The sequence below is a fragment of the Mobula hypostoma genome, chromosome 3 (assembly GCF_963921235.1).
Source record: "Mobula hypostoma chromosome 3, sMobHyp1.1, whole genome shotgun sequence".
Lineage (NCBI taxonomy): Eukaryota > Metazoa > Chordata > Chondrichthyes > Myliobatiformes > Myliobatidae > Mobula > Mobula hypostoma.
In genome coordinates this window covers 217,961,396-217,973,253 of record NC_086099.1, presented here as the reverse complement: position 1 = coordinate 217,973,253, position 11,858 = coordinate 217,961,396, and the positions used below count along the sequence as shown (strand labels likewise).

Sequence of the window (11,858 nt, the reverse complement as noted above, 5' to 3'; positions counted from 1 at the left end):
GCTGACGTTGCAACAGAAGGTGTTGAAGCTAAAGCAAGAGGAGTACCTGAAGTACAAGTATCAAGTTCAGACTATATAATCCAAAGAAGCAGAGCTAAAAAAGTGTGAGTACTAACCGTGCTAATTGCCCCAAATCCATTGTAAGGTTTCCATCAGTAAAGGACATCATGACACATACAAAAAAACCTTTAAAATTGTTGATGAATTAGAAATCAATTTCATACTGCAAGTGGACACAGATTTCCATATCTTTGATTTTCTTTTCCATTCTTTCATCAAATGAGAATTAGTTCATCACTCATGGTAAGTAATTCCCATCAGCAGTGCTTAGATAAATCATACCGTGATATTGAAGTAGTAATAGATAAACAGGGCACCGTATCTCATAATAGCAGGTGTCAAACTGTACATTGATCCAGAATTAAGAACAGGAAGATGCAGGGTCTCCTGAGTTATGAACAATCTGACACACAGAAATCTGACTTTGTGCAAATTCTTCCATACATTTTTAAAGCATTTTTCAAGTTGGTTTAATAGAAGTAAAATTTAGTGGAATACAGTATGTATTCTATTAATTTAACTCTGGTTACTGTTAGAGTGATTATTGAATTAAGTGGAAGGAATATTGCAAGTAGAACAAGGAACAGTACGGCACAGGAACAGGCCCTTCAGCCCATAATTTTGTGCCAAACCAATTAAATCAGTAATCTCTTCTGCCTATACAATATCCATATCCTTCCATTTTCCTCATATTCATGTGCCTATTTAAAAATCTTCTAAAAGTCTCTAATGTTTCTGCCTCTACCACCACCCCAGGCAGCACATTCCAGGCATCCACCACTCTCTGTGTGTAAAAAAAAACAAACTTGCCCCTCACATCTCCTTGGAAATTACCCCTCTCACCTTAAATGCATGCCCTCTGGTATTAGACATTTTTACACTTGGAAAAGGATTTTGTCTGTCTAATCTCTCTATGCCTCTCAAAACCTTATAAACCGATCAGATCTCCCATCAGCCTCTGCCACTCCAGAGAAAACAGTCCAAATTTGTCCAGCCTCTCATAGCTCATATTCTCTCATCCAGGCAATGTCATGGCAAACCTCTTCTGCACCCTCTCCAAAGTACATGTATAGTGATACAATATGGGTTAATACAGAAAATGGACATTTTTAATTTTCAGAGAAATTGCCTTATGGGCAGTTTCCAGGTGCTAAACCCTTATTAATGCACCATGGAGCACATTTACAAGGAGTGCTGCCACAGGAAAGCAGCATCCACCATCAAGAACCCCCACCCCCACCACGCAGGTTGTGCTCTCTTCTCGCTGTTACCATCAGACAGGAGGTACAGGAGCCTCAGATCCCCCACCACTAGGTCCAGGAACAGTTCTCTATAACCATTAAGCTCCTCAACTAGTATGCATAAGTTCACTCACCTCACCTCACCTCTGAACTGATTTCTCAACCTACAGGCTCATTTTAAAGGATTCTACAGCTCACGCTCTCAATATTGTTTATTCGATTTTTTTATTTGGACAATTTGTCTTTTTTTTACAAATTGGTTGTTGTCATTTGTTGTTTATGCATAATTTTTCAAAATTTTATTTTATTTTTATATTTTCCTGTTTATATCTGCAAAAAATGAATCTCAGGCTAGTGTATGGTCAAGTCAAGTTTATTGCCATTTAACTATATACATGTATATAACATATATAACCATATAATGAATATAGAAATGAGACAACGTTTCTCCAAACCAGTGTGTAATATACTTACTTTTAAATAATTTTACTTTGACTTTGAGTTCTTTTAGTTGGAGCCTAGTCCATATTTACCTTTTCAAATTTCTTTTTGCCCCCCTTTGCCACTAGCCAGTGTGTTTCCAGCGTCATATCTCAATTTCCATTCACTACCAATCTCATAACAAACAAGTAGGAAAGTTATCATATGCCAAAAAAGGGACTTGCATGTAATAACCTGTAAAACTCTGGTTAGACCTGCTGTTTCTTAGACAACAGTGTTCATTTCTGGTTCCTTCATTATTGGGAAGGATTTGGTAGCATTAGAGAGGGTGAAGAGGAGATAAGCCAGGATGCTGCCTGGATTAAAGAACATGTCTTATGAGGAAAGGTTGAGTGAGCTAGGGATTTTTTCTTTGGAGTGATAGAGGATGAGAGGCATTGCCAGCCAGTAGCTTTTTCCCAGGGTGCCAATGGCCAATACCGGAGGACATCCATTTAAGATGAGTGGAAGAAAGTTTAGGTATGTCAGTGATAGTTATTTTTTCCACAGAAAATGGTGGGTGCCTGGAACACACCACTGGGTTTGTGGTTAAGTTTGTGGAGGCACTTAAAACTTTAAATAGGTACATGGATGTAGGAAAAATGGAGGATTGTGGGTTATGTAGGAGGGAAGGCTTAGATTGACCGTGGAGTATTTTTAAATACAGTAGGCCATGCAACATTGTAGGCTGAAGAACATGTAATGTGTTGTACTATTCTATGCTCTATGCCAGTGGTCCCCAACCTCCGGGCCGCGAAGCATGCAGTGGTGCAGTGGTAGCTGGAACGCACCCAGCACATCTTTAAGAAAAAAGCCAAAATAAACAAGCTAATTAATTAGGTGCCGCCCGGCACGTAAATGTCGGCCCAGATCAGCGGCGATTGCCAATTTCACTTGCTCTATGCAATCGGCAATCGCCTCTGATCTGGGCCAACATTTACGTGCCGGGCGGCACCTAACTAACTAGCTTGTTTATTTTGGCGTTTTTCTTAAGGATGTGCTGGGTGCGGCCTGGAGGTTGGGGACTACTGTGCTCTAGCAATATATGCAGACAGTCAAACAAAGGGGACTCACTTGAGGCTTTCATGAGGTATGCGACTTAAGTGCCTTAGACTGTTTTAATCTATTGGTTATTATGTTAAGATTCATATTACTTCTGATTGTTCCTTCAGAAATCAAGAAGAATATTGGCCAGAATTCACATGTACGAAGTCAAAGAAAAAATCTGTAATGTTCACAAATGTCGTCTCAAAGGATAAAGGGAAAACTTCTCCATCAGCAGAAAAACATGATTTACACATGGACTACAGAAAAAGTGAAGAGAAGGCAAATAAAGAAGAAACAATAATGATCCCAACAGTGAAAGAAGCTGTTCAATATTCTACTGGACATGAAAGCAGAGAAGTGGAGACAACTTCGAATATGGTTGCAGATTCTCCGCTGACTTATATGGCTGTGACGCAAGAAAGTAAGGCAGTGGCAGAGAGATTTAGTATTTCAGAACTCTATGCAGAACTGATGAAGACAAATGTAGTTGATAATCCTTCAAAACCAGATACACAAGACTTTCAAACCATTGATGACCAAGCCAACAGTGCTGATATTCAAACCAAGCCTCTGAAAGGTTAGTCCTTTCACAGTTTAGTACTATTGGATACCAAGCCTTTAAGGAAAAGTTTCTTTTGATAAAACAGTTTAAAAATTGAAGGTCATAATAGAACATAGGATGTAGGCTCTTCAGCCCACAATGCCTGTGCTGGCCATAATGCTAAATTAAAACTAATCCCATTTTCATGCATTTAGCATTAAGATGAAAAAAATTCTTGATGCACTGGGTTGTAAAATCATTGAAGTTCTCTAGAGTAAAAAAAACACATCTGTCTACCGTATCTGCACCTCTCGTAATTTTATAAACTTCCACCAAGCCTTCAGTCTTTGATACTTCAGAGAAAACAATCCAAGGTTGTCCCATCTTTCATTATAGCTAATATTTTATAATCCAGGAAACATTCTGGTGAACCTTTTCTTCACCCTCTCCAAAGCCTGCTCATCCTTCGTGTAATGTGGTGACCAGAATTGTGCACAATACTCCAAATGTAGCTTAACCAAATTTTCAGACATTTGCATCAGACTTTTATACTCAGTCCCCCAAGTAAAAGCAAACGTCCCATAATGTCTTCATTATCACCCTGCTTAATTGTTGTCACTTTCAGGGAGATATCGACTAACATCCTAATATCCCTCTGTATGTTAATGCTTTGAAAGGCCCTGCCATTTACTCAACCAACACACATCAAAGTTGCTGATGAACGCAGCAGGCCAGGCAGCATCTTGAGGAAGAGGTACAGTCGACGTTTCAGGCCGAGACCCTTCATCAGGACTAACTGAAGGAAGAGCTAGAAAGAGATTTGAAAGTGGGAGGGGGAGAGGGAGATCCGAAATGATAGGAGAAGACAGGAGGGGGAGAGATGGAGCCAAGAGCTGGACAGGTGATTGGCAAAGGGGATATGAGAGGATCATGGGACGTGAGGCCTGGGGAGAAGGAAAAGTGGGGGGGGGACCCAGAGGATGGGCAAGGGGTATAGTCAGAGGGACAGAGGGAGAAAAAGGAGAGTAATAATGTGTGTATAAAAATAAATAACGGATTGGGTACGAGGGGGAGGTGGGGCATTAGCGGAAGTTAGAGAAGTCGATGTTCATGCCATCAGGTTGGAGGCTACCCAGACGGAATATAGGGTGTTATTCCTCCAACCTGAGTGTGGCTTCATCTTGACAGTAGAGGAGGCCGTGGATAGACATGTCAGAATGGGAATGGGATGTAGAATTAAAATGTGTGGCCACTGGGAGATCCTGCTTTCTCTGGCGGACAAAGCGTAGGTGTTGCTTGAATTTCCACCATCTGCAGAATTCCTGTTGCCTGCCATTTACTGTATACTTTCCCCGTACATTTGACCTCCCAAAGTGCAACACTTCACACTTATCCGGATTAAGAGCTTCTTCTCAGGGATAAACATGCCAAAGCAGATAACCATAATAGGGTAATTAAAGAAAGAAACATAGTCAAAGTACACTTGATTGTACAAACAGTAACTGCTAATTTTTTTTACTTTTGTCTATTCTATGTCTTTTTAAGAATGTAACAAAAAGTTCCCTAACTCATTAATGCAATGACATCATTGCTACTGTGCAACGACATCATTGCTACTATGCAATTTTGAATTGATTGTTGAAGGAGTTACACGAAAATATTAAATTCCTGCTTAGCTTCTCAAATCTCTTAAGTTACTTGTGCATTTATAAAATTGTTTTTAAGAGTATATAGTTGATATAATTCAGTTGCAAACATTTGGTTGTTCTAGTACTAATTCCTATGTTTCAGGCCAAGACCCTTCATCAGGACTGGAAAGGAAGGGGGAAGAAGCCAGGGTGGGGAGAAGAAGGAATACAAGTTAGCAGGGGATAGGTGAGACCAGGTGAGGAGGATGGTAGGTGCGTGGGAGTGGAGGTAGTAAAGTGTGAAGCTGGGAGGTAAGAAATGAAAGAGGTAAAGGGCTGAAGAAGAGGGAATCTGATAGGAAAGGAGAATGGACCATGGGAGAAAGGGAAGGAGGAGTGGCGCCAGAGGGAGGTGATGGGCAGGTGAAAGTAATTGGAGCACATAGAGATAATCAAACATTATCCGAGGGGAGAGAATCATCATTTCAGGTTGATCAAAAGGTTTCACTCTTCATCAAAAATGGAAAAGAAATGACAGCCAGATGTAGAGTGCAAACCAAAGATGACAGGGTAACTTTTCACAGACAAACTCTTTGCTTTCTCCTTTTTCCCTTTCTGTGTCTGTTGTGATGTCTCCTATTGATTGACTTGATGAGTGCTTCCAACATTCCTTATTTTTGATTTGAGTTTTCCTGTATCCGCAGGAATTTTTTTTTACTTAAGATATGTAGTAGTATTTTTGGATGAATATCCTCTGCTTTCCCTCATTCCCTGTCAGGCTCAGTGATAACTGTTCCCATCATCACTAAGTGTGTGCATAGACTTCAAGATAATGCCAGATGTATGAATGAGGGGGTGGGGAAGAAGAATAGTGGTGGTGGGGCGGGGGGGGGGGGTTCTCATTGAAGCCTACCGAATATTGAAAGCCCGAGACAGAGTGGACATGGAGAGGATGTTTCTTATAGTGGGAAAGGCTAGGACCAGAGGGCAGAATCAAATGACATTCCCTTAGAACAGGTATGGGGAGGAATTTCTTCTGCCAGACGGTGTTGAATCTGTGAAATTCATTGCCACAGATGGCTGTGGAAGCCAAGTTATTGGGTATATTTAAAGTGGAGGTTGATAAACTCTTGATTAATAAGAGTGTCAAAGGATTTGGGGAGAAGGCAGGAGATTGGGGTTGAGAGGGATAATAAATCAGCCATGATAGAATGGCCTAATTCTGCTCTTGATCTGCACATTCTTATTTTTGATCCTCACAAATGCAATTTTTTTCTAACACAGATATGCAGAATATTCAAAATGTTACCGTGAAGAGACTGCGTGAAATACAGTTCAGCCCAATTACGTTCAAGCGAAGAACTCTTTCAGCAAGTAATGTAAATGTAACAGAGCAAATTATCTTCTCAAGGTAACCCATTTCTGGAGCTGCATTTTGAAACAAAATAAATTGCAGATACTATCTTCTAACCAAATGTATTCAATTACTCTTATCATTGCAAAGCTGTGTCCACCATGTATGAATATTTTTAAAGTAATTATAAGCATAATGCAGTAACATTGTCAAAGAAATCATGATTAGTCAGTTAGAAAGCTGGTTAATAAGATTATCGAATTTTTTCCTTTGTTTGCAAGGTGTATTAATTTGGTATCTCAGTAAAGTATTATCAGTTGATGTTGACCTGGCCTAAAGCCAGTAAATGCAAAGAGAGAGAGTCTTTACACTAATGCAGAATTAAAGGCCCCACTTATGATTATTGGTGATGCCACTCTGTGATCAAATTAACCTTCTCCCAGTACTAAGTTGGGTGCCACAGTAGCAAAGATGCTTTGCAGAAACTTGATATTGACACTGAAAAATGTGCAGGATTCTTCTAGAAGAACATTTACAATCATAAGAATAACTTTTAATAGTATGAAAAGAAGCAGAATTAAACTCTATGACTGTTAAGCCCGCTCTGCCATTTTATGAGATCATGGGTGATCTACTTTCCCACATAATCTGATTTCTGTGGTGTCTTAAATATATTCAGTGACTGAGTGTCTACTTAGCATTTTGGCAAAGAGAACTTCAATGATTTTACAACCCAGTGCATCAAGAATTCTTTTTCATCTTAATGCTAAATGGCCAACTCCTCATCCATAGATTATACTCCCTGGTTCTAAAACCTATACTCAGACGCAACAGTGTCCCAGCATCTGTCTGAGATTCATTCTGAGAACGGTGAAAGGATCATCTTTCAGTCACCTAAACTCCTGTATGGTTAATTTTATTTAATCTTTCCTCAAAAGCAATTCCCATCACCTCAGGAATTAATGTAGCAAATACGGACTGTGTTGGCTGTAAGAAGCTATGTCCATGCTAGACAGAGTAGATAATCAGAGCCTTTTGCCTAGGATGGAACTAGAGGGCAGTTACCAAACAGCATAGATTTAAGGTAGGAGGGGGAAGTTTCTTTGCAGAGTGGTAAGTACCTGTAAAGTACTGCCAGAGAAGTAATAGAAGCAGATACAATAGTAACGTTTAGACAGGCAGGGAATGGAGGGATATGGACCACGTACAGGCAGATCAGATTAGTTTATATTGGCATTATGTTCAGCACAGACATTATGAGCTGAAAGGCCTCTTCATATCAGAATCAGGTTTATTATCACCGGCACGTGACGTGAAATTTGTTAACTTAGCAGCAGCAGTTCAATGCAACACATAATCTAGCAGAGAGAGAAAAAAATAATAATAAAATTAAACATAATAAATAAACAAGTAAATCAATTACGTATACTGAATAGATATTAAAAATGTGCAAAAACAGGAATACTGTATATTAAGAAAAGTGAGGTAGTGTCCAAAGCTTCAAAGTCCATTCAGGAATCGGGTGGCAGAGGGGAAGAAGCTGTCCCTGAACCGCTGAGTGTGTGCTGTTCTTTGTTCTAAACTCTACCTGACCTTTAATTGCCCATATTTCCATCTGATCTGTATCCTGCTGCATTCATTGACAATCATCTGCCATTTTTTTTTAATGTTCTTGACTATCTTTCTGCACCTACATTTGCATCCTCCTCACCGATAACTTTCTCATGACCTAACTTGATAGGTTGCACATACAAGTCATTAGTATAAATTGGAATTAGCTAAGGACCAAAGACCCTGTGGTGCCATCCCAGAAACTGTCTATCCACTTGAGGATGTCCATTTATTACCATTTGGTTTTCTATCCTTTAACCATCATAAACACTGTAGTGTGCACCTCAGATATTTTATGTGATCTCAGATGGTAAGGCCTCCACAGAGACCTGATGTCAATATCATCAACGCTGTCTGGGATTACCTGGAGAGACAGAAGCAAGCGAGACAGCAAAGTCTGCAGCAAAACTGTGGCAAGTTCTCCAAGGTGCTTGAAATAACCTACCAGTCAATTTCCTTATAAAACTGTATGACCTAGGAGAATTGATGCAATTTTTAAACGGTGGTCACACCAAATATTGATTTGATTTAGTTTTTTACTGTTTACTGCTCTTTATGGTAAACGTTAACCATACTGGAAACATACTCAAAAACGTATTTGAATTGTCAAAAACATTTTCTTTCATCAGGATCAACTTTATTCACCATGTACATCTAGATGATTTAGGAATTTGGTGTTCTGTGTTGGGCAAGGAGCGATATGCAACAAAAACCAACAATATTCAACAATTATAAAGAACTATATAAAAATAAAGTTGGTTAAAGTATAGATATGGAATAAAATGTGCATAAGTGCATAAATTCCAGCATTATAAAATGTGGTTTAAAGTGTTTATAATGCAGTCAGTGACAGGACAGGGATAATAGATAGAGGGGTGAGGGGATATTTGATCCAATTAATTGCTTGTGGCAAGAAACTTCTAAGGTTCTGTGAAGTTTTTGTTTTAATAGCCCTATTGCGCTTTCCAGAAGGGAGCTTTTGGAAAAGGCAGTTTGCTGGGTGGGTAGTGTCCGCAATGATTTTTTTCCTACCCGCTCCTTTGTCCTGGACATGTACAAGTCATGTTGACTCTGCCTAATCATATTGTGATTTTTTTTTTACATGTTCAGTGATCAATTCCAGCATTTTTCCGATAATGATGCCAAGTTATCTGGGTTATAGTTCCATTTTTTTTGTTCCTCTCCTAACAAGCAATGTTGCATTTTCTTCCTTCAAATCTGCTGGGACTTTTCCAGAATATAAAAGAACTTTGGAAGATCACTAATGCAACAACTATCTCTTTAGGCATTTGTCTTAAAACTTTGAGATGTCGACTTTCAGGTCAAGAAAAAATAGGGTCACTTTTATTTCTGCAGTATAACTTAATTCAAATTAATTGAATTTACCAAATTTTAAATCCACATTACTAATCCAAAATGTGCATGCTGAATATTGAATACATTTTCCCTATTAACGTATAGAAATATCATGACTGTAATTTTAACTGGCATTTTCTTTCACTATCCTTGGAAAGAACTGTAAGTAAGAGAGCTGAAGAAATCCCCACGGTGCCTGATAAACAAAAGCTAACAGAGTATATGGAGCTACCTGAGAGTTACCACATTGGTTTGACTGCAAAAGAGGATGCAGGTGATGTGAATAAAATCTGCTAACTCACCTACAGTACTAACCAATGCACTGATGTTCTAAAGTACAGAATGCTACTAACTTCTGGACAAAATGCTTAACTGAAATTTAAGTGTTGCATCACACACAAAATGCTGGAGGAACCCGGCAGGCCAAAATGTCGACTGTACTTTTTCCCATAGATGCTACCTGGCCTGTTGAGTTTCTCCTGCATTTTGTGTGCGTTGCTCAGATTTCCGGCATCTGCAGATTTTCTTTTGCTTGTGATTTAATTACTACTCTGCGAAGTCTCTTCCAGGGATACCTACCCTGAAGAAGTTTGAATCTTCCCTTCGATGGGAGTGAAACACTCTGAAACTTGATACTCAGGGCAGTAGTTTCAGTGCTCTCCAACTCTTTGACCATGTGCTTACCCAGACCCACTACTACAGCCATATAAAGGGCTTAATTAGGAAGGGGAAAAAAGATTTTGAGAGAAAACTGGCAGAGAACATAAAAACGGACTGTAAAAGCTTTTATAGATATGTAAAAAGGAAAAGACTGGTAAAGACAAATGTAGGTCCCCTGCAGACAGAAACAGGTGAATTGATTATGGGGAGCAAGGACATGGCAGACCAATTGAATAATTACTTTGGTTCTGTCTTCACTAAGGAGGACATAAATAATCTTCCAGAAATAGTAAGGGACAGAGGGTCCAGTGAGATGGAGGAACTGAGTGAAATACATGTTAGTAGGGAAGTGGTGTTAGGTAAATTGAAGGGATTGAAGGCAGATAAATCCCCAGGGCCAGATGGTCTGCATCCTAGAGTGCTTAAGGAAGTAGCCCAAGAAATAGTGGATGCATTAGTGATAATTTTTCAAAACTCGTTAGATTCTGGACTAGTTCCTGAGGATTGGAGGGTGGCTAATGTAACCCCACTTTTTAAAAAAGGAGGGAGAGAGAAACCGGGGAATTATAGGCCAGTTAGCCTAACGTCGGTGGTGGGGAAACTGCTGGAGTCAGTTATCAAGGATGTGATAACAGCACATTTGGAAAGCGGTGAAATGATCGGACAAAGTCAGCATGGATTTGTGAAAGGAAAATCATGTCTGACGAATCTCATAGAATTTTTTGAGGATGTAACTAGTAGAGTGGATAGGGGAGAACCAGTGGATGTGGTATATTTGGATTTTCAAAAGGCTTTTGACAAGGTCCCACACAGGAGATTAGTGTGCAAACTTAAAGCACACGGTATTGGGGGTAAGGTATTGGTGTGGGTGGAGAATTGGTTAGCAGACAGGAAGCAAAGAGTGGGAATAAACGGGACCTTTTCAGAATGGCAGGCGGTAACTAGTGGGGTACCGCAAGGCTCAGTGCTGGGACCCCAGTTGTTTACAATATATATTAATGACTTGGATGAGGGAATTAAATGCAGCATCTCCAAGTTTGCGGATGACACGAAGCTGGGTGGCAGTGCTAGCAGTGAGGAGGATGCTAAGAGGATGCAGGGTGACTTGGATAGGTTGGGTGAGTGGGCAAACTCATGGCAGATGCAATTTAATGTGGATAAATGTGAAGTTATCCACTTTGGTGGCAAAAATAGGAAAACAGATTATTATCTGAATGGTGGCCGATTAGGAAAAGGGAAGGTGCAATGAGACCTGGGTGTCATTATACACCAGTCATTGAAAGTGGGCATGCAGGTACAGCAGGCGGTGAAAAAGGCGAACGGTATGCTGGCATTTATAGCGAGAGGATTCGAGTACAGGAGCAGGGAGGTACTACTGCAGTTGTACAAGGCCTTGGTGAGACCACACCTGGAGTATTGTGTGCAGTTTTGGTCCCCTAATCTGAGGAAAGACATCTTTGCCATAGAGGGAGTACAAAGAAGGTTCACCAGATTGATTCCTGGGATGGCAGGTCTTTCATATGAAGAAAGACTGGATGAACTGGGCTTGTACTCGTTGGAATTTAGAAGATTGAGGGGGGATCTGATTGAAACGTATAAGATCCTAAAGGGATTGGACAGGCTAGATGCGGGAAGATTGTTCCCAGTGTTGGGGAGTTCCAGAACGAGGGGTCACAGTTTGAGAATAGAGGGGAAGCCTTTTAGGACCGAGATTAGGAAAAACTTCTTCACACAGAGAGTGGTGAATCTGTGGAATTCTCTGCCACAGCAAACTGTTGAGGCCAGTTCATTGGCTATGTTTAAGAGGGAGTTAGATATGGCCCTTGTGGCTACAGGGGTCAGGGGGTATGGAGGGAAGGCTGGGTTCTGAGTTGGATGAT

General features: G+C 40.1%; 1 protein-coding gene across 1 annotated transcript in view; it reads left to right on the top strand.

Moving 5' to 3' along the window:
- The window catches only part of LOC134344536 (striated muscle preferentially expressed protein kinase-like), a 35,618-nt gene continuing 23,760 nt past the window's right edge, over positions 1-11,858 (top strand). The window contains exons 1-4 of the mRNA XM_063044509.1: positions 1-104; positions 2,954-3,405; positions 6,282-6,408; positions 9,477-9,592. Coding sequence (XP_062900579.1) covers positions 3,012-3,405; positions 6,282-6,408; positions 9,477-9,592 — 637 coding nt within the window. The 5' untranslated portion in view covers positions 1-104; positions 2,954-3,011. The remainder of the gene's footprint in view (positions 105-2,953; positions 3,406-6,281; positions 6,409-9,476; positions 9,593-11,858) is intronic.